Genomic DNA, 22215 nt, shown 5'->3' on the forward strand with positions numbered 1-22215 from the left:
TCTTATCCAGATGCTCAACAATATTCAGCCTTTGATAGGGGACTTTAACACAATGACAACGATGAAATTAATGTTCATTAGAGCTGTACTGATGAGCTCATCCAAAGTGAAACAAAACACACTCTCCAATGCAACTCTACCTGATCCAAGGTACATAATATTACGCATTAGCTAATGCACTTCTAACAACTAGCTAACATCTCCAAGTACAAGTACAAGAAGAATTTTTTAGGCATAGTGCAGTACCGAAAAGTCTAATTCATTGCGGTAGTGTTGTCGTCATGCAATACATTTTATTTGTTGTTATTTGTTTTTTTATTGTTTCTGGTACAGGTCCAGTAAAAACAGGGTATGCCATGATGTAAAATCTTTTTTATGATGCTTTTAGGATCAATTCTAGACTATAATTTTATGTGCTTTTACCCTTTAACACCTGTAACTGGTCACTGAATGGTAGATTGCAGTAAGAAAGGTGCCACAAAAAAGGCTTCTAAGCTGTGGTTGGTGGATCTCCATGTAATGCTCTCCTCCGATTCTCATGGCAACAGCAAGCTGAATATGTGCTATCCAGTCACCTTTACTAAAGCTGTGCAGTCATCCAGTCATGTTCAGTATTTGGGTTCAGAGTGGAATTTTCTGACTACTCCAGAGCTCCATAATTCATCAGCAAGTGAGAGCAACTACATGGAAAATAACTTAAGCCACCAGTATCTCCTGACACCTTATTAAAACTCATGACTTAACTGTTATGCAACAGATGTCTCATTTTACAACCGTCTGTTTCATGTCTCTTCTAAACAAAAGATCAAGTGTAAAAACAGCAGTGTGTGAGGACAGCAGTGCTGTTGGATTCTAGTTCCAAAAGAAGGGGCTTTCAGGAAAGTGAATAATAAATTGACAAAGAACAATGTTAACAACTTCACCGAACAGTGACTGACAGCAGCAACAATCTAAACATGAAAGCATGAAAGACAAATACGACAAACAATGTGGGGAAAGAGCCAGGAGGCACTGCACTGTTTGTGGATGGAAATTATCACATGAAATGAGCTAGCAGGCTCTGCATTTATCAGCCTGGTCAGCATTCGACAATGCAAGCAGAAAATGGTGTCCCTCAAAGGAATAACAGGAAGGTTATCAATGGTGAAATAAACACATGCAGTAGCCTTAAAATATAAAAGCACAAATACATGAATCGTGTGTGATAAATACATCCAGCTTACTTTAGTATGAGCTGGACTTGTTTCTGCTCAACTGATTTTCTTCTGAGTTCCATTAGGTATTTAATGTTAATACCAGAGCCGGTCTAATGTTAATACCAGAGTGTCTGCATGTGAATGAATAGAATTAAAGATCATAAAATTCACATAGTTTCTTGTTCAATCAACAGCAAAAATCTTTATTACACCAATTCACACCAAGAGTGCCAGTTGTTCCAGAGGTATTTCCTTTTGTTAAGGGTGAAAAATGCTTCAATTTCAAAAAGGTCTAATGGTTATTACAGATGTTACCTTTAATTTAAAAAAAATCATTCCATCAGTCCATCCACTAGTCCATTTACTATTAAATCCAAGAGCTCATTGCATGGACTGGATTCTGCCATCGATTAAAATTGTCTGCTTTGTTACTATAACTGTAGATCCCTTCACTTCATATATTATTGCTATCGTAAAAGGGGTTTGTCTATGGAGCTTGGAAGCTGCAGGCAAGCTAACTTAAGCACAGCCTAAAGAGCTAGAATATTACCTAAATAATTTTATTAAAAGATTGCTTCACTGATCATATAGTAAACAGCTGTTCTTTTTTTTGTCTTGGCACAAGTTGTGGATAAATGCATTTCATTCTAATCATTCATCCACTAATTTAATTGACATAAAATCTGTTTTCAAATAAAAAAAATACTTTGACATTTGAATTTATAAAATTTGCATTTAGATCTCTGACTTTTGTAAAAAATAACATTTATTAATTAGCAGTTAGCATTCCACGATCTCAGCGCCATGGCCAGTATTCGATTCCCTGGCAAGGAACCAACCCATCCACCACAGGGTTGCACAAGTCAATGCACTCTCAGTGCGGGTCTCAAGCCCAGTTAAAAATGGGAGGGTTGCATCAGGAAGTGCATCTGACAATAAACCTGTGCTAGTGATACCCTGTGGCAAACCCTAATCCCTAATGGCAGCAGCCTATTTATTAACCAGACCAATGTCAAAAAAATTCTGTTTGGCAGTTTCCAATCTTCAAATTTCTCAAAGGATCTCTGGACGGTAATTTTACCTGGAACCTATGAAAAGGAAACACTGTTCTACAGAGGTCTACATTACACCATTATGGCTGTGCCCCAGAGACACCAACCCAAGAACCTACACTACCTGACTGAGCTTTTCTCCCAAGAGTGCACTGAGATTGGAGAGCATTCTTTTGGAGAGCATTAAGACTGGCAGTAAGCATAATATTTGCAGCTGCAGCACTGATAATGACACGTCACAGATTCAAAGTGTTGTTATCTGTAGAGGAGAAATGAGACACTGAACAGATGTTATTCATTACATAGACATGCTGCAAAGATCTGTTTTTAGGCAGCAGGTTTTCACCAAAGAGTACTCTGAAGGTGCCACTTAATTGCAGTCAAAAACAATCTTATTATACTCCATCAACATGCATTTCCACTTCACACATGGCACACTTCCTGTGTTCAGCCAAAAATGTTAAGGCACAAATATGCTGAACTGAACAATAGGCTTCAAACGGCTATTAATTCTTCACAGCATGTTAAGCACTCATGTATCCTTAAGCATCTCAAAAATTTGTGCTATAAATTATGATTATTGTAGCCAACTAATTTACTGCACAGTTTTAATTGTGTAATTGCCAATTAAACTTGTGTGTGGAAATGATAGCATTTTCCAGTTAATGAGAACACATCTCAGTTATGTTCCTCAGCACTAAAACACTGACTTGTGGCTTGTGAGGGTGGAATAACTTCTTTTCCTCTGCAGATTCCTTCAAAACCATCAAGAAGTGTATAAAGACTCAGCTCTCTCACTCCTGCATTGCATTTTCAGTATGCTGTTACTTGGGGAGGTGATTGAAGACCCTTGTTCCCCTCTCTTATTTACAAATCTAGGCCCTTACAAGGTGATGTAGTTCTGGATAACTGTTCTTCTCTCCTCTTATTGCTAACCCAGCTCAAGCATGCAATTCAATTCAATTTGAACTGTATAGCTCTTTTAAGGATAGGCGATCCCACAGTAGACATTGTTGCAGGTTTTATCATGAAGATCCAACCATTTCTCTCACTATTAAGGGAACTGGGAGTGCTTGTTCAGTACCTTGTTATCCTAGCAGCACTACCCCTGCATGCCATCCATACTGAATGAGCTGCAAGACTTCTTTTCAATCTCCCACATCTCATTGCTGTGTTTTCTGCACTGGCTTCCTGTCAGAGCCAGCATCAGATTTAAAACACTCATCATGCAAAAGTTCTAGAGAACCCCGACTACATGAAGGTCTTTGAACCTCCAGTCCACACCATGCTCAAATGCTTCAATGTACAAACAAGACACACATCGAGACCGTTCTCTGTGCTTCTCCATCCTGGATCCCAGGTGGTGGAATGAACTTCCTCATGCTGTCTGAGCTCACAGCTTAATCCACCACTTCATCATTCATTTATTTTCTATAAGTGATTTACTCTATCAGCAGACTGCAGTGAATCCTGGACTTAATACAGGAAGACTGAGCATGAGAGGAATTTAATCCAGACATCACAGAGAACCACACACACTCATGCTCACACACTCAAACTCACACAATCACACATTCACTCACACACACACACACACACACACACTTTCACACACATTCGAACTAGCACACACTGTCACACACATTTTTGGGAGGTGGGAGGATACAGGAGAATCCAGATGAAACCCATACAGACAGATGGGAAGAACATGTGAAACTCTACACAGTTAATCTCACGATCAAACTGAGAGCTCTAGCTCTGTGAGGCACCTGCCTAAATACTTCAATAAGTACAATAAAAAATATTTTGTTTTCTGTATCACCTTGGACTGACTACTTTCTAAAAGGGTTTTAGCTTGATGGTGTTCTTACACTGAGTTTTCCTGTGAGTTTGAGCATGAGTTTTCCTCGAAGAGTGTAACATAACACTATGACATTGCATGAGCAGCAGGTTTGAAAAGATGCGGCTGTCTGGCTTCACGTGTCTCAGAGGAAACACGTCAGCCCTCACCCTCCTAGATTGGCTGTCATCTGAATGAATAGACTACTTTATTACTCCCCAGAAAGAAATTTCAGAAATTTCACAAGAGCAACAGAAAGGACTAAGACTTAACACAGAAAGAAAAGAAGGAAGGAAATTATTTTTAAAATTCAAAAAACAAAGCAAAAGAAAAAAAACAGTCTGTTTGTTTTGTTTTTCATGAGGTGCTGAAGATTGATTTATGACATGCAGAATCAAAAGATTATGACCAAATCAAATTCTAACTATTCATAGCAACAAAAGCAGAAATATAATGATGTTTAAAATAAAGCAATTCTGCGGTATTTGGAAGAAAATGTACTATTAAACGAAGACTTTCTCAAACAGCAAATCTAGAGATGATAGTAATTACCAGCATCAGAGAAATCCAAGATCATTTTCAGCATGAACAAAGAGATGACATCAGAAGGTCATGCTCAATTTGTACAGATAAAACCCTTTGCAATTTTCTTTTTGCATGTCTGTATTGCTGTCTAAGCCCATGCACATTAACCATGATGGAAACTGTTAAGACACCTGAAATTACAGGGATTTATACTAGGAGTAGAGAAATCAGCAGAGAGCTTCTGAATCCACCTACATTCTTCCTTCTCACATCTTAACTTTGAGTCATGATTTAACACTTTAGAAGTGCACATTGTTAACCATGCTTCAGGGCAGATTTATCTAAAACGCAGCCAAACAAGTGCAAGAAATTAAATCTTCCTCGCTGTTAACATTTGTCACAGATGTTCATCATATATGATGGCATGTGCCCACAAGCCCATGTAAAACAAGACTGATTTAAGAGTAAATTCTAAATAATTTAATTTAGAATTAATTCTAAAATCTCTCATAAATCAACACATTTCTATACATCATACATCACATTCACCTGAGTCTACATACTCACACGTAACCAGGTCCTGTGCAGTATGTTCAGCTCTTCACCAGCTACAATCTCTCCCATAGACACACCAGACATTTTTCATTCATAGCTACAGAGATAACAATTCCTAACACTACTATGCCTGCTGCATTACATAATTGTTATGGTTAAAATGCTATCCAGAATTAAATATCTTTTATATGTGACCCAAGGGCAGACCACCAAGGATCACAAATAAAAAGATGGACAATAAGGTCACAAAAATATGTATTATATGATTATACATGTTTATTTTCATTTGTATTAATGGTCGTAACTAGTTACCTAAGTCACCATACATTATTGCATGAGGTTAGCTATCACTTTATAGTGGTCAGTTAGGTTTTCTGTCAGTTAGTACAGGGCATCAGCATCATACAGCATCTCAGAACTAAGACAGTAATGTAATGCAACCACATGATTACAGATGGATAAACACATCACACCAATTTATAAAAGATTTAAAAGCACACCAAGTGAACATTCAAAAAGGGTATTGTGCTGAGAAAGTACTGAAGGCATGAGAGCAATCCTTTTAACAATTAAAAAATAATAAAGCCATTTCTCAATAATTGCACTGGCACTGCTACTATACAAGGCATTTCATGACCTGAACATGGGTCCTGTAATGCACTGATTACTCTGAAACCAAAAAAACAAAAATTTGTTTTAAATTTTGGAAAACAAAAGTAATGACACAATTAAACTTCTGTTTCTTCATCTACTCAGTGTTGCATATCTGCAACATGAATACAGAGTCCAAATTTATTTCTTCGAAACTGACTGCGCCTCAAGTTGTTCACAATCATTCCCTTGTGAGAGACAAGGTGACAAGGCTGCAGAAACTTGCTTCATGGAAAAAAAACTGTGTTCTGAAACATTAGTATCAGATGTCACCTTCTATTAGATAGGTAGGCGGTTGTCATGGCACTTGTTGCTGCATGCTTGTCGTCAAGCACAACCTGCTCCAGTAAGGGGCATTCTAGCCACTAGCCACAAATGAAAAGATGAAGACAATCAATGCAAAGTCACAAAGAAACTGTCCAGTAAAAATCTCAAGTATATACAGACACACACACACAAGCACACTCTCACACATGCACATGCACACACATATACACACAGGTGAATACACACTTACATATGCACATGCACACTCTCACACATACACACACTCACCCACACACATGCAAGTGCATGCATACACAGTCATTTCTCTTCAGCTGAGACTTGGGTTACAGGTTGTATCTGTTCTCACCATTAATGGAATAAATCTTTTATAAATGAGCTCTCTTTGGAGCAGCCATGTGGGCATAAAACAAGCTGACATCAACTCCAGAATGACTGAGAAGAAAAAGAATGTCACAAAGTTGATCATGTGTTTATCTTTACCAAACTGTTTCCACAAAGCTGGAAACACACAAATGTCTATAAAGATTTCCTTTCACCAGAACTAAGGGGCACAAACATGTTCCAGCATAACCAGGCCGCAAAGGGGAAACAGCAAAGAGGGATGAAAGATTATGTGTATCATTAATCAAATACATTTACACTGTGACTGCCTCTCAAATACAATCTACTGTGTCTGTGGGGGTTTCTTCAAGATGGCCCATACAGGAGATGGGTGTGGGCCAGACAACACACACAAAGGACATTCAGTTTTTGTGTATTGAGGACCCTAAAAACAAGGTCCTTACAGTTCTGTATTCTTGTATAAAGATCACAAACAGATCTTTGGGTTAAGATATTTTAAAGACTGACAAGCTAACATCGCTGTTGAAGACCCGCTACACTGCTACCTTCAATAAATTCTTCTCCCCAATAACTCTGGTCAAGCTTACTTATTTTATGTATTAGATAAATCTAATACATTGGTGAGCCACCCAAACCACTGCTCAGCCAAATACAGCAAAATCTAACAGGGAACAACTCAATATTAATGCACATGGTTTGGAATGGGACATGCAAGTGTCCACATTCTTTTGGCCATACAGTGTCCATGGATGGGATCAGAAAATGTGTCAAATTCAAGTGAACCCAACATTAGACCAATACTTGTCCTGACCTTCGGTACATGATCAGTACATCTCTAAAGCTGAAAGGTCATTATATGAATCACTGCAAAGTAAAGCATGAATGGAATGTATACTAGTGAAACTAACACATTTGCAATTGTATATAGAGAATGGGTTTAGAGCATTAGCATCTATACCTCGATATTGCTTTAATAGCCAATCATTTCCAAAAAAAAAATACATGAAGCTTTCACCATCAGACACATAAATTGTCACAGACAGGACTTAATTGCAGTCTGGCTGTGCTCTTAGTTACAGGTCAACAATGCTGCAGGAGTATGTGATGTGTTTCCTCTAATGAAGCCATTCTCTTCTCAGCCATGCGGGCAAATTGAACTGCCAGAGTGTAGCGTCATCATTTGCTATATTCACCCAGTATGACAACTCCTCTCCACCTGAGAGAACACACACACACACACACACACACACTCATGCCCTTCCTCTCTGCTGAACAGTTAGTACCCCAGAAGTGAAGTGATTGATATGAAAGGTTAGTACTGATGCCAACAATATGTTCCAGGTGACTGAGCCCAAAGCAGTGCAGGAGGAAGAAACCATGAGGTTTGAGCACGCAGTCTGAGGCATAAAGTGACTAAAGGACAGCCGTCTGAAGGGCAGAAATACAAAGCAGCAGCATTGTTGCAGTGCGACTGCTAACATTTATTCCCAATTAAATGACTAGTGATGAAAAGTGTAAGCAAACAGTAAACAGTCACCAGCATATCTAGATCTGGCCTTTTAAGAACTATCATGCTCCATTTTGTCTCCAGTCCATCCAGATACACTCGTTTCTTTTCCATGTATTACCCTTTTTCTCCCAAATCCTTTCCATCTGCTTCATGGCTGATTTGTACTGCTTTCCTATAAACAGGTGAGCGTGTGAGAGTGTGTGTTACAGTCACACAGGCTCAAACTACAAGCTGACATTTTAGCAGGAACTGATTATTCAGAAGCAAACTCACTACTTAGCCTTTCCTTTTGTCCAGTCACCACACTCAGATGCCACATGCACTGCCTGGAATCAGCTCCATATACATAACATGAATAAATAAGCCGAAAAGCTCTGCTTCTCTATGAATTATTCACAACTGGCCATACCCAACATTTTCCTCTTATCACATGTTTTTTTATTCTAGCAGGAAAAAAAACAATCCAATTTTCACCTGTTCAGTATCAATGCAATCCTGCCAAACATTTAAAATTAGAACAATTATAGATTAATAGTAATAGAATTTTAAATTAGTATTAGAGATTGGAATACAGATTATATGCCTTTTGTAATGCATTTTTATATTGAGACACATATTCTGCTTTATAGCCTTTTTAGAGCAAGAGAACTTGCCCAGAACTCAAACACATCAAACATTTAATGCCTCATTTATAGAATGCTATTGGGAACAATTCTTTTATTTTTTGGGAACAAATCTTTTATGAGGATGTAATGTGTTTCGTCTGCAATCGTAATATACCAGTGGATCTGGTGCAGACTAACAATTGTGTTAAAAGGTTTCTTTATGCCTTTACTTAAATTATCCCACCTCAATACAGTTTTTGTCTGCCTTAAATATGATATGCACTGCATAGCTTTACAATGGAATACAGAGGCATGAAGACATGCTGTGTCAATGTTGGAGTGGAAGAATGTGGAACAGTGTCCTGCACATAGCCCTGACTCAACACCGACTGCACCCCTGGCCACCTGACATTAGTGCCTAAACTTACTAATGCTCTTGCGACTGAATGGACACTAACATTAGACTGCATAAGTGTGCACATGCCTTAAATCATACTTTGTTAAAAACAGCACTTACTCTTTTTAAAGTAAACGTCTTTCTTTTAAAAAATAAGACCTATGAAGCCTACTTCAAGCCATTCAGCAGGTTCAGCAGAAGTAGGTCTGGGAGCTGTAGAGAAGCAGCCCCATACCATGATTCTGCCTCAACCATTCTTCACCCTGGGTATCAAATTTTTGTCAAAAATATCTTTTAAAATAATTTTGGCACATTGTTTGGAGGGATTTATGTGGGCTAGAATTAGTTTTTTTTTCCTCTGTGAGAAAGAGTTTCAATTTAACTACTAAACCCCACAGCCCAGACAGGTGAAGAATACAAGAGACCGTTATCACAAGTAAGGAGTGAATAATCTTGCCAGATATTCCTGCAGCTTCTTTAATAATGTCATAGGTCCCTAGACAGCCTACCAGTCTCAACTGGGATTTCAACAGATCTTTTTGTCAAATTTAGATGGACAACCTGTTCTTGGTAATGTCACTGTGATGCCACTCACTGATGATGGTACATTGTACATCTGCTGTTTTCCTGATTGATACCTTATGACAGTGTGATCCTGCTCTTTGTGGACCCTGGCATCAGCAGTCCAATAAAACCAAGGATATAAACAGTTCATTTTTACAGACACTTAGAGGTAATATGTTAGAGGACTCACTCCACTGATGACTGGTGCATGATGATAATTTTTGAACATGTGTAAATGTGATTGGTTAATTCTGAGCACAGTCACATGCCCCATTATAAAAGAGTGTGCACACTTATGCATCCAGGTTACTGTCATTTTTTTCTCCCTAAAACATTTCAATTTAATTTTCACTTGAGTTCTGTTGGTTGCTTTCACTTTAAAAGTTGAATGAGATCTGACATGATTTATAAATTGGTTTCATTTTATCATACAAAAAACTATGATCACAGGGGTGTGTAGACTTTTTTTATATGCACTGTATAAAGTAACAGCTAGTGGAACACTACATTTACTATTTACTACTTTAATATCGGTGAGATGTAAAGGGGGGCCATCCACCCAAAAAATTATCACAATTTCTTATGCTCAAAGAACAGCTAAATTCTCTCAGAACAGCATTTAAAACCAGATGAATACAACTGCAAGTATTTGAGGAATAAAGTATGTCAAAATAAAATAGACAGTTAAGAAGAAATATGTCAATTTATGCAATACATATAAGACAGAATCACAAGTACAGACTCAAGATATGCTAAACGGACGCAAAAATTAATACACATTTTAATATATGTAGAGACAGAGACAGCAGTGAACTGTGTCTTCCTCCGTGCTTTATTCATGACAGTACTGACATTAGTACATTTCCTGGAAGTCATCTTTACACTCAGCCATGTGTTGGGAGGTAGTGGGGATGAGTCTCTCTTTAACGCCCCAGCATGAATTCATGAACGTTGTTAAAAAAAAAAGACATCAAAGCTCAACTACAGCTAATAAAGTCCATTTGCTACAAAACAGGATTTAACTCTTTAATTAGCTGGAGAGACCGGAGGAATTAACAGAACAGCTAGGTTTTGGTGATGTAAACAATGTGACAATAACAATCCATGTTGGGTGTCTGGGTGATTTTTAATCCAACTACAACATGGTGAACATCAAAAACACCCATCACATATTAAAATACCACTGCTTCTGCATGAGTGATAGAGCTATAGCTTAAGGCTTTATCAAGATACTTTCAAACACAGTAAAGTGGATTTTGTAATCAGGTGACACTTTTTAAATTTTACAATCTACTGACAATTTAACAGCAGAATGATTAGAACAGAACAAGAGAGACAAGTAAAATTAACAAATCCCAGCAATGCCGCTGTGAGCACGCAGATATCAGTGATAAAACATAAAACACTGGAGTATTACCTGAAAGGAAAAATCCACTCTGAAGTATAAGCATATTAATATTTATAATGAATATGTGGTCTTCAGGGTTGTTTGATCTTGTAATGAAATTCTGAGTTGACCTTTTAGTTTAAACATCTTTTAAACATCGAAATGTTGGTCTATTTTTACTTTAAATTAAAAAACGTTCCTAAATTACCCACAATGCAGTCTGACTACATGCTGTTAATCATTAAGTTGGATTTAGCCCTCATTCCAGCTCTACCTAAAGATATGTTGCAATGTTGCAAAACACAATGCAGTAGCTCTTTCATCCTGTACTCTAATACAGGATGCTGATGACACTGTCAGCCTCATCTTATGGAGATAACTTGTGACCCCAATTAGTGAGACCTGATCATCATTTATGACCAGGTTACATTTTTCTCCTATTAAATGGCATTAGAACTGAGCTCACAATCACAATGTCTGCCTGTAATATCAGCGAGTCGCACAACAACCAACATCTTACAGGAATAATGAAAATACAAATAAGCACCAGAAACACCAAGCACATCACAAATTAACAAATTATTAATAAACATAATGTGTTTCCAGGTGGAGATTTTCTTGAATCTGGTGACATTTGTAATCTAATTGTAAAAAAGTATTCTAATAAAGTGTCAGAAAGGACATCAATTTCTCTCACACAGGTCTAAAGGTGTACAGCAGTAGAATTAGAAAACACCAATATAAAGTTCTGAAATAGGATCAGTAAAACTCTAACACATGATCACCTCAGAACATAAGAAGCTTGCATTCAGTGTTTATTTAAGTAAAAGATAAAGCAGGAAGAACAAAGAAAAGTCAAGAGTAAAGGGTGTCATTTTTGAAACCTCTACAGTTTTATGACATCCTGAAAAAAATCTATGAAAATATAAGAGCAGGGCAAAAATAACAAGCACTAAAATACAGGTCATCACTTTCAGGTCACATCTCGCAGGTCACGCTGCTGGTCTAAGAAGCAGATTTACAGGACAGGCAGTTCTGAGCTAATGAGGTTATTAAAATGTACATGCTACTATGGAGTGCTCTGAATTGCAGGCTTTAATGTTTAACAAGCATTTTACATGTACATTACTGCGCTACCAATGATTTACTGAGATCTCAGAAGTTATAGCAAGACACTGGATCAATGCTGAATTGTTGGCTCATTCCACTGATCCCTTCACCACAGCCAAACCTACAGTACAGAGCAGCTTCAAGAGACAGTGTGAAGGGAATGTCTGTGTGTGGGTTCTACTAGAGTTTAATGTTGTGCACTTTTTAGAGCTTTGAAATAACAAGACTAGTGTGAAACAGGACAATATCCAAAATGAAAATAAGTAGGCTGAAGAATGAGTCACAACAGATGAAATACTAGAAAAGTAACTTTTCTGAAGAAAATGCAGAGAGCACACAGCCCAAACAACCTGGTGTTGCCAGGATGTGCCAAGTGCTTGCTAATTTGTTGATATGTCTACAATGACACTGGGGTTTCTCAGTGGTTGCTATGGAACCTTACATGGTGCCTAGTTATCTGCTAGCATGACGTTAAGTTGTTGCTATGGACAGACTTACTCTATTTACAACTACGTTAACCTGCTCCTTTAACAAGATGATATCTGCTGGCAGACTCTAAGGTAAGGTTAAAAAAAGACCTAAAAATTGCTATGTTGCTTTGTTAAAATATATTTAAGGTTTTTTAAAAGTACATGTCAAGGTATATTATAAGAGGAAAAAAATTACTTTCCTTCAATGTTAAGAAGTTTTCCAGAATTCAGCTGTACCTACTTCTGAAAGTTTTTCCAAGTCAGTTCACATATTATGAATCATACACTGATACATGCACTGCATTGCACATCACACTGATAGAGAGCTGGTTTGAGGCTCTTACTTCCTGTACAGAGTGTGTACTGAATACATTTCAGCAATAAGAAAGTCACCCCACAGGATCAAAACTGAATTTAAGAGCCTTCACTGACACTGCAGTGTCTCACCACTGATCAACATCAGGACAGTCTTCATCATTACTGAGGGCTATAAGTCAGAAGACACAAATTATGTTGCAGTTGCACATAACTATTGTCATTACAGTCTGCTTTAAAATGATTGGTACACAGTCACAAAAATGTTTGCAAATGATTGAAATGTTCCACTTCATTAGCTTGATAAACAAATTATTATTAGGAATATGTCTAAATACTAGCATTTTCTCTGAAAAGCAAATATGTTCAAGTAAGAAAATATAAGAAAAGAATATGAAAGGAATAATAATCTGACCTCCAGACAATATGATATCACTACAGTAAACTTAATCTCTATTCTTCTCCCAGAATGTATGGAAATGGCACTTAAAGTTGTAATATCTTAGCACTGATTAAGGATTTTACAAAATGTTTTTCTGCCAGAAAGGGCAATCAATATTTTCACCTCTTGAAAGTATCAAACATTAAGGAAAAGCTTTAGAATCATGTCAGTAAACCCAATAACAAATAAATCCAATAAAAGGAAGATGACCTCATGTTTACTTTATCCATGTTACCGGAGGAATTTAAAGCACAAGCATTTGTGTTCAATCAAAATGCCACTGGTTTGTTTGAGAAGGCTATACAGATAAAACTAGCTGATTTTTTGTACATCAAGGCTACATCATTCACTGTAGTCAAACTATATCCCAAGAGACGGTACACAGCCCTTACACTCCAGTGTAAGGAGCTCTGGCATAATTTAGGTCTGCAATGCAGACCAACATGATAAAGAGCATCTTCAGCCATAACATGCCTACTTTACAATGCCAGTTGTCCATTATTCAGCTCTGATTAGTAATCTAGGGAGCAAGATTTAGCTTTCTAACAAAGCCCACTAGGGGTATGTTTGCTGGCTGCTCAATTCTGCAACAGCTGGAGATCACATCACTTGAATTGCTAAAGCCTGTTCTAGCTCCTTATCCTGGAGACACAACAATGATGAAGAGAGAATGATGAAAGTGCACATGTTTTCCTCTGATGCATGGCTATAGCAATTGCTCTGCTGGGGGTTGCTGGGATTGTGTTGCTCACCAATCCCTCTTTTTTTGTTGGACTCTTGTTTGCTAAGTGCCAGTAAAAAGAATCCCAACAGCTGTCCAAACTTCACAACCAGGTCTAGCCAAGTGCAGCTCATGTGGATTAGACAGAGGATGAAAAATGTTGAAAGGGATAAGTTTACTTGCTCACTCATAAGCAATGAAGTATTGTGAGAAATGTTTTTTTTTATGCTGAACAAATCTTATCTGCAATGCTGCCAGAAAACTCTGAGGTAAGCAGGGTGAGATTTATATACTTACTGAGCCCAAACACATTCATTAGAACTGTCCACCTATACAATTCAGTCCAACAGATTATGAACATGCATGCAACATGTAAAGCAGAATTGTAGGTTCTCACTTTGGTGATATTTGTGTGTCTGCATTCAGCACCTTGTCAGTGTGCATCTGAGAGATCCTTCTTTCGTGATCTACCACATTGGAGTTTGTGTGTGGATGACCTATCTGCTCTTAAAGCTCTCTGCACTGTGTCTTGCATTAGTATTCACCTCAAACACAACATTTTGTAGTTTTACAACATGGAACTGAAAGAGACTTATGTAATTATGTGTAAACAATTTCCCCTAAGTTAAATAAAGCATCCCACTATGAATCATTTTCCACTCAACTATCAGATGTCCACCAGGAGGCCTGCAGATGGAGATGCAAGCCTAAAGAATCATCTGCATCAAAAGAACAAATAAACTACTCACCAAAAATGGCATCATCAGATCGGCAAAATAAACAAATGCTGCTCCCAGGACAAAACCAATAGCAACAGGGAAGAATGCAAATGCCCCATATTTCCCAGATTCTTCTGCCATTTCAATAGCAGGGGCCAGTAGGGACCAGTATGAGGCCGCCAACATCACCTATGGATGAGAAGTAAATTAAAAATACATAAAGATGGCATGGTCAAATACACAGAAGAATTGATACAGTTCAAATAAAGGCATAAAATTATACTGACTCAATTTAATAACTCCACTAGCAAATGTTCTGCTATTGTTAGCTCGAATGACAGTTTACCCATTTGGGTAACGGAAAGCTGACCATTAGCTCACTGACAAATTTAAAATGCCAAACCACTCATTTGTGCAATATAGTGATTTAATCATTCCTACATTATATTACATCACCACAATATCCAGACATATTTACTGTGATTATATTATAAATCAGTTTTGCCAGCTTGGAGGAAATGCTCCTCTTCCTGTCTTTTTCTGGCCAGCAATTCTGAACTATAATATTGTTTATTAACAACATAACATATTATAATATTCCGATAACAGAATGCACACCAATAATAAACCATGAGATGCCCTTAAAATGTAATGAGAAAATTAAAACCAGTTCTCATTTAAGGCTTTTTGAGAAATGGGAGTCTTACAGTACTAAAGAAAAACATAGTAGGGGGAACCAGGTATCTGACCAGGGAAAGACCTGTACCCAATCCATCTGGAAACACTGCATGTTTTAAATTGTGCAGCTTACACAACATACAGTATATTATATCATATTGGAGCCTATTGGAATTTAAGAGAAACAAAAAGGTACCTGAATTTTATCCCAGCGATTGGTTTATGTAGATCTTAATCAGAAATGTTTTTCTTTCCTACAAAAAGAAAGGATTATCTATGCCTTTGGAAGTACAGACAGCTCAGAAAAAATTATTATTATAATAATTATTATTATTATTATTATCATTATTATTATTATTATTATTATTATTATTATTATTATGGACATAATATTAATTAAATATCTGTGATATGTTATGGGACCGATGAAGATCTAGATAGACAGATAGATAGATACTTTATTCATCCCAAAGGATGAATTCACAATCTACACTCTCAGAACCACACAGTGGGGGCATTAAGGGAAGAAAGAGGAAAATCCTGCCAGTTGGGCACCTCAGGATCAATGTGTAAAGAAACATTGGATTTCATTTATAAATTTGGTATAATTTATCACAGCTACAGGCACATCCCAGAAAAGCATAAAGATTCACTCCCCACTTTCTCTTCAGTCCAGCACCCTCTGGCACAGGATGATCATTTGGGAACATTTTCATTTGTTCCCAAGACCTTTCATTAATGAAAGCACAGGACCAAACGGAGACACCAGCACTACATCATACTAAAAACCATGCCCATTCCTTACAAATAACCCCACCCTCACAAATGACTACTGACTAATATATAAAGAACCTTCAACAAAAAAAACATACCTGACACAACATGTGATTTAAGAAAAGGTAAAAGAAAGACAACCATCAGCTTCACTAAAATGCAATACAAAAGCATTGTTATTCAACATCAATCACAATATCTTCTAAAGCAAAAAATAAATAAATAAATAAATAAAGCAAAATGACATACCTCTGAGGCTCCTTTTATTTTTATTGCTCACATGATCAATTACATTGGAGACCTTCACACAAAACAGTTGAAAGTTCTGTCCTACTTCTGAGAACATGTTCAACATAATGTAACTTTTTACAAGTTGAGTTTGAGCGTGTCGAGTTTAGACGTGTTGAGTATAGATGTGTTGAGTCTGAATGTGTTGGGTTTGGGTGTATTGAGTATAGATGTGTTGAGTTTGGGCGTGTTGAGTCTGAACGTGTTGAGTTTAGGCGTGTTGAGTATAGATGTGTTAAGCCTGAACGTGTTGAGTTTGGGTGTGTTGAGTATAGATGTGTTGAGTCTGAACGTGTTGAGTTTGGGCGTGTTGAGTATAGATGTGTTAAGCCTGAACGTGTTGAGTTTGGGTGTGTTAAGTTTGGGCGTGTTGAGTCTAGACGTGTTAAGAATAGATGTGTTGAGTCTGAACGTGTTGAGTTTGGGCGTGTTGAGTATAGATGTGTTGAGTCTGAACGTGGTGAGTTTGGGCGTGGTGAGTTTGGGCGTGGTGAGTTTGGGCGTGGTGAGTTTGGGCGTGGTGAGTATAGACGTGTTGAGTCTGAACGTGTTGAGTTTGGGCGTGTTGAGTATAGATGTGTTGAGTGAACGTGTTGAGTTTGGGCGTGTTGAGTATAGATGTGTTGAGTTTGGGCGTGTTGAGTATAGATGTGTTGAGTTTGGGCGTGTTGAGTATAGATGTGTTGAGTTTGGGCGTGTTGAGTTTGGGCGTGTTGAGTATAGATGTGTTAAGCCTGAACGTGTTGAGTTTGGGTGTGTTGAGTTTGGGTGTGTTGAGTTTGGGCGTGTTGAGTCTAGACATGTTGAGTATAGATGTGTTGAGTGAACGTGTTGAGTTTGGGTGTGTTGAGTATAGATGTGTTGAGTTTGGGCTTGTTGAGTTTACACGTGTTGAGTTTGGGCTTGTTGAGTTTGGGCGTGTTGAGTATAGATGTGTTAAGCCTGAACGTGTTGAGTTTGGGTGTGTTGAGTTTGGGCGTGTTGAGTCTAGACATGTTGAGTATAGATGTGTTGAGTCTGAACGTGTTGAGTTTGGGCGTGTTGAGTATGGGCGTGTTGAGTATAGATGTGTTGAGTCTGAAGGTGTTGAGTTTGGGCGTGTTGAGTATGGGCGTGTTGAGTATGGGCGTGTTGAGTTTACACGTGTTGAGTATACATATGTTGAGTCTGAACGTGTTGAGTCTGGGCGTGTTGAGTTTAGACGTGCTGAGTTTAGACGTGTTAAGTCTGAACGTGTTGAGTTTAGACGTCTTGAGTTTAGACGTGTTGAGTCTGAACGTGTTGAGTCTGGGCGTGTTGAGTTTGGGCATGTTGAGTTTACACGTGTTGAGTTTGGGCGTGTTGAGTCTGAACGTGTTGAGTTTGGGCGTGTTGAGTTTACACGTGTTGAGTTTGGGCGTGTTGAGTCTAGACATGTTGAGTATAGATGTGTTGAGTGAACGTGTTGAGTTTGGGTGTGTTGAGTATAGATGTGTTGAGTTTGGGCTTGTTGAGTTTACACGTGTTGAGTTTGGGCTTGTTGAGTTTGGGCGTGTTGAGTATAGATGTGTTAAGCCTGAACGTGTTGAGTTTGGGTGTGTTGAGTTTGGGCGTGTTGAGTCTAGACATGTTGAGTATAGATGTGTTGAGTCTGAACGTGTTGAGTTTGGGCGTGTTGAGTATGGGCGTGTTGAGTATAGATGTGTTGAGTCTGAAGGTGTTGAGTTTGGGCGTGTTGAGTATGGGCGTGTTTAGTATAGATGTGTTGAGTTTACACGTGTTGAGTATACATATGTTGAGTCTGAACGTGCTGAGTTTGAGCGTGTTGAGTTTAGACGTGTTGAGTTTAGACATGTTGAGTTTAGACGTGCTGAGTTTAGACGTGTTAAGTCTGAACGTGTTGAGTTTAGACGTCTTGAGTTTAGACGTGTTGAGTCTGAACGTGTTGAGTCTGGGCGTGTTGCGTTTGGGCATGTTGAGTTTACACGTGTTGAGTTTGGGCGTGTTGAGTCTGAACGTGTTGAGTTTGGGCGTGTTGAGTTTACACGTGTTGAGTTTGGGCGTGTTGAGTCTGAACGTGTTGAGTTTGGTTGTGTTGAGTTTGGGCGTGTTGAGTCTAGACATGTTGAGTATAGATGTGTTGAGTCTGAACGTGTTGAGTTTAGACGTCTTGAGTTTAGACATGTTGAGTCTGAACGTGTTGAGTCTGGGCGTGTTGAGTTTGGGCGTGTTGAGTCTGGGCGTGTTGAGTTTGGGCGTGTTGAGTTTGGGCGTGTTAAGTCTGAACGTGTTGAGTTTAGACGTCTTGAGTTTAGACATGTTGAGTCTGAACGTGTTGAGTCTGGGCGTGTTGAGTCTGGGCGTGTTGAGTTTAGACGTTTAGTTTAGTTTAATCTCTATGTTTAGCTCAGTGTTTGTCTGCATCACTGTACTTTGTCTTTGTTATGTGTAGCACCTTTGGTATAGGAGGAACGTTGTTTCACTTCACTGTGTACTGCATCAGCTATATATGGTTGAAGTGACAAAGCTTCTTTGACTGAGTTTTCAAGTTTAGACGTGTTGAGTTTGAGCGTGTTGAGTTTAGACGTGCTGAGTTTGAGCGTGTTGAGTTTAGACGTGCTGAGTTTGAGCGTGTTGAGTTTAGACGTGTTGAGTGAGCGTGTTGAGTTTAGACGTGTTGAGTGAGCGTGTTGAGTTTAGACGTGTTGAGTTTGAGCGTGGTGAGTTTAGACGTGCTGAGTTTGAGCGTGCTGAGTTTGAGCGTGTTGAGTTTAGACGTGCTGAGTTTGAGCGTGTTGAGTTTAGACGTGTTGAGTTTGAGCGTGTTGAGTTTAGACGTGTTGAGTGAGCGTGTTGAGTTTAGACGTGTTGAGTGAGCGTGTTGAGTTTAGACGTGTTGAGTTTGAGCGTGCTGAGTTTAGACGTGCTGAGTTTGAGCGTGTTGAGTTTAGACGTGTTGAGTTTGAGCGTGTTGAGTTTAGACGTGTTGAGTTTGAGCGTGTTGAGTTTAGACGTGCTGAGTTTGAGCGTGTTGAGTTTAGACGTGCTGAGTTTGAGCATGTTGAGTTTAGACGTGCTGAGTTTGAGCGTGTTGAGTTTAGATGTGTTGAGTGAGCGTGTTGAGTTTAGACGTGCTGAGTTTGAGCGTGCTGAGTTTGAGCGTGCTGAGTTTAGACGTGTTGAGTTTGAGCGTGTTGAGTTTAGACGTGCTGAGTTTGAGCGTGTTGAGTTTAGACGTGTTGAGTTTGAGCGTGTCGAGTTTGAGCGTGTCGAGTTTGAGCGTGTCGAGTTTGAGCGTGTCGAGTTTAGACGTGTTGAGTTTGAGCGTGTCGAGTTTGAGCGTGTCGAGTTTGAGCGTGTTGAGTTTGAGCGTGTTGAGTTTAGACGTGCTGAGTTTGAGCGTGTTGAGTTTGAGCGTGTTGAGTTTAGACGTGTTGAGTTTAGACGTGCTGAGTTTGAGCGTGTTGAGTTTAGACGTGTTGAGTTTAGACGTGTTGAGTTTAGACGTGTTGAGTTTGAGCATGTCGAGTTTAGACGTGTTGTGTTTGAGCATGTCGAGTTTGAGCGTGTCGAGTTTGAGCGTGTCGAGTTTAGACGTGTTGAGTTTGAGCGTGTTGAGTTTAGACGTGCTGAGTTTGAGCGTGTTGAGTTTAGACGTGCTGAGTTTGAGCGTGTTGAGTTTAGACGTGCTGAGTTTGAGCGTGTTGAGTTTGAGCGTGTTGAGTTTGAGCGTGTTGAGTTTAGACGTGTTGAGTTTGAGAGTGTCGAGTTTGAGCGTGTCGAGTTTGAGCGTGTCGAGTTTGAGCGTGTTGAGTTTGAGCGTGTTGAGTTTAGACGTGTCGAGTTTAGACGTGCTGAGTTTGAGCATGTCGAGTTTAGACGTGTTGTGTTTGAGCATGTCGAGTTTGAGCGTGTCGAGTTTAGACGTGTTGTGTTTGAGCATGTCGAGTTTGAGCGTGTCGAGTTTGAGCGTGTCGAGTTTGAGCGTGTTGAGTTTAGACGTGTTGAGTTTAGACGTGCTGAGTTTGAGCGTGTTGAGTTTGAGCATGTTGAGTTTAGACGTGCTGAGTTTGAGCGTGTTGAGTTTAGACGTGCTGAGTTTGAGCGTGTTGAGTTTGAGCGTGTTGAGTTTAGACGTGTTGAGTTTAGACGTGTTGAGTTTAGACGTGTTGAGTTTAGACGTGCTGAGTTTGAGCGTGTCGAGTTTGAGCGTGTCGAGTTTGAGCGTGTCGAGTTTAGACGTGTTGAGTTTGAGCGTGTTGAGTTTAGACGTGCTGAGTTTGAGCGTGTTGAGTTTAGACGTGTTGTGTTTGAGCATGTCGAGTTTGAGCGTGTCGAGTTTGAGCGTGTCGAGTTTGAGCGTGTCGAGTTTGAGCGTGTCGAGTTTAGACATGTTGAGTTTGAGCGTGTCGAGTTTAGACGTGCTGAGTTTGAGCGTGTTGAGTTTAGACGTGCTGAGTTTGAGCGTGTTGAGTTTAGACGTGCTGAGTTTGAGCGTGTCGAGTTTGAGCGTGTTGAGTTTGAGCGTGTCGAGTTTGAGCGTGTCGAGTTTGAGCGTGTCGAGTTTAGACGTGTTGAGTTTGAGCGTGTCGAGTTTAGACGTGCTGAGTTTGAGCGTGTTGAGTTTAGACGTGCTGAGTTTGAGCGTGTTGAGTTTAGACGTGTTGAGTTTAGACGTGCTGAGTTTGAGCGTGTCGAGTTTGAGCGTGTCGAGTTTAGACGTGTTGAGTTTGAGCGTGTTGAGTTTAGACGTGCTGAGTTTGAGCGTGTCGAGTTTGAGCGTGTCGAGTTTGAGCGTGTCGAGTTTAGACGTGTTGAGTTTGAGCGTGTTGAGTTTAGACGTGCTGAGTTTGAGCGTGTTGAGTTTAGACGTGTTGAGTTTGAGCGTGTTGAGTTTGAGCGTGTTGAGTTTAGACGTGCTGAGTTTGAGCGTGTTGAGTTTAGACGTGTTGAGTTTGAGCGTGTCGAGTTTGAGCGTGTTGAGTTTAGACGTGCTGAGTTTGAGCGTGTTGAGTTTAGACGTGTTGAGTTTAGACGTGTTGAGTTTAGACGTGTTGAGTTTGAGCGTGTTGAGTTTAGACGTGTTGAGTTTAGACGTGTTGAGTTTGAGCGTGTTGAGTTTGAGCGTGTTGAGTTTGAGCGTGTTGAGTTTAGACGTGTTGAGTTTGAGCGTGTTGAGTTTAGACGTGCTGAGTTTGAGCGTGTTGAGTTTGAGCGTGTTGAGTTTGAGCGTGTTGAGTTTAGACGTGTTGAGTTTGAGCGTGTCGAGTTTGAGCGTGTCGAGTTTGAGCGTGTTGAGTTTAGACGTGCTGAGTTTGAGCGTGTTGAGTTTGAGCGTGTTGAGTTTGAGCGTGTTGAGTTTGAGCGTGTTGAGTTTAGACGTGCTGAGTTTGAGCGTGTTGAGTTTGAGCGTGTTGAGTTTAGACGTGCTGAGTTTGAGCGTGTTGAGTTTAGACGTGTTGAGTTTAGACGTGTTGAGTTTAGACGTGCTGAGTTTGAGCGTGTTGAGTTTGAGCGTGTTGAGTTTGAGCGTGTTGAGTTTGAGCGTGTTGAGTTTGAGCGTGTTTCATTGGACTAAATCTGGTCGCAGCACAGTCCAGATGGACAATGACCCAAAACAACCCAGGAGTTTTTGAAGGTGAAGAAGCGAAATATTCTTCAATGGCCGAGACAATCATCAGATCTCAACCCTGTGTAACTGTGTAAACATTTGCAATTCCTAATTGTTTTAAATGGTATTTTTGTTCAACCCCTTAAATTTAAGCTGAAAGTCTGCCCTTCAATTTCATCTCGATTGTTACATTTAT

General features: G+C 39.3%; 1 protein-coding gene across 9 annotated transcripts in view; it reads right to left on the reverse strand.

Moving 5' to 3' along the window:
- The window catches only part of LOC131363492 (zinc transporter ZIP11), a 102089-nt gene that overhangs the window by 68889 nt on the left and 10985 nt on the right, over window positions 1-22215 (reverse strand). For 8 of the 9 annotated variants that reach the window (XR_009206331.1, XM_058406065.1, XM_058406067.1 and 5 more), the window contains exon 4: window positions 14720-14878. Coding sequence is in view for 8 of the 9 variants with exons in the window: in XM_058406065.1 (XP_058262048.1) it covers window positions 14720-14878 (159 nt within the window). In the remaining variant the exon portion in view is untranslated. Of the gene's footprint in view, window positions 1-14719; window positions 14879-15563; window positions 15622-22215 lie in introns of all 9 variants that reach the window. The other variant, XM_058406072.1, reaches the window with a different exon arrangement.

Source organism: Hemibagrus wyckioides, linkage group LG13, assembly GCF_019097595.1.
Source record: "Hemibagrus wyckioides isolate EC202008001 linkage group LG13, SWU_Hwy_1.0, whole genome shotgun sequence".
Classification (NCBI taxonomy): domain Eukaryota; kingdom Metazoa; phylum Chordata; class Actinopteri; order Siluriformes; family Bagridae; genus Hemibagrus; species Hemibagrus wyckioides.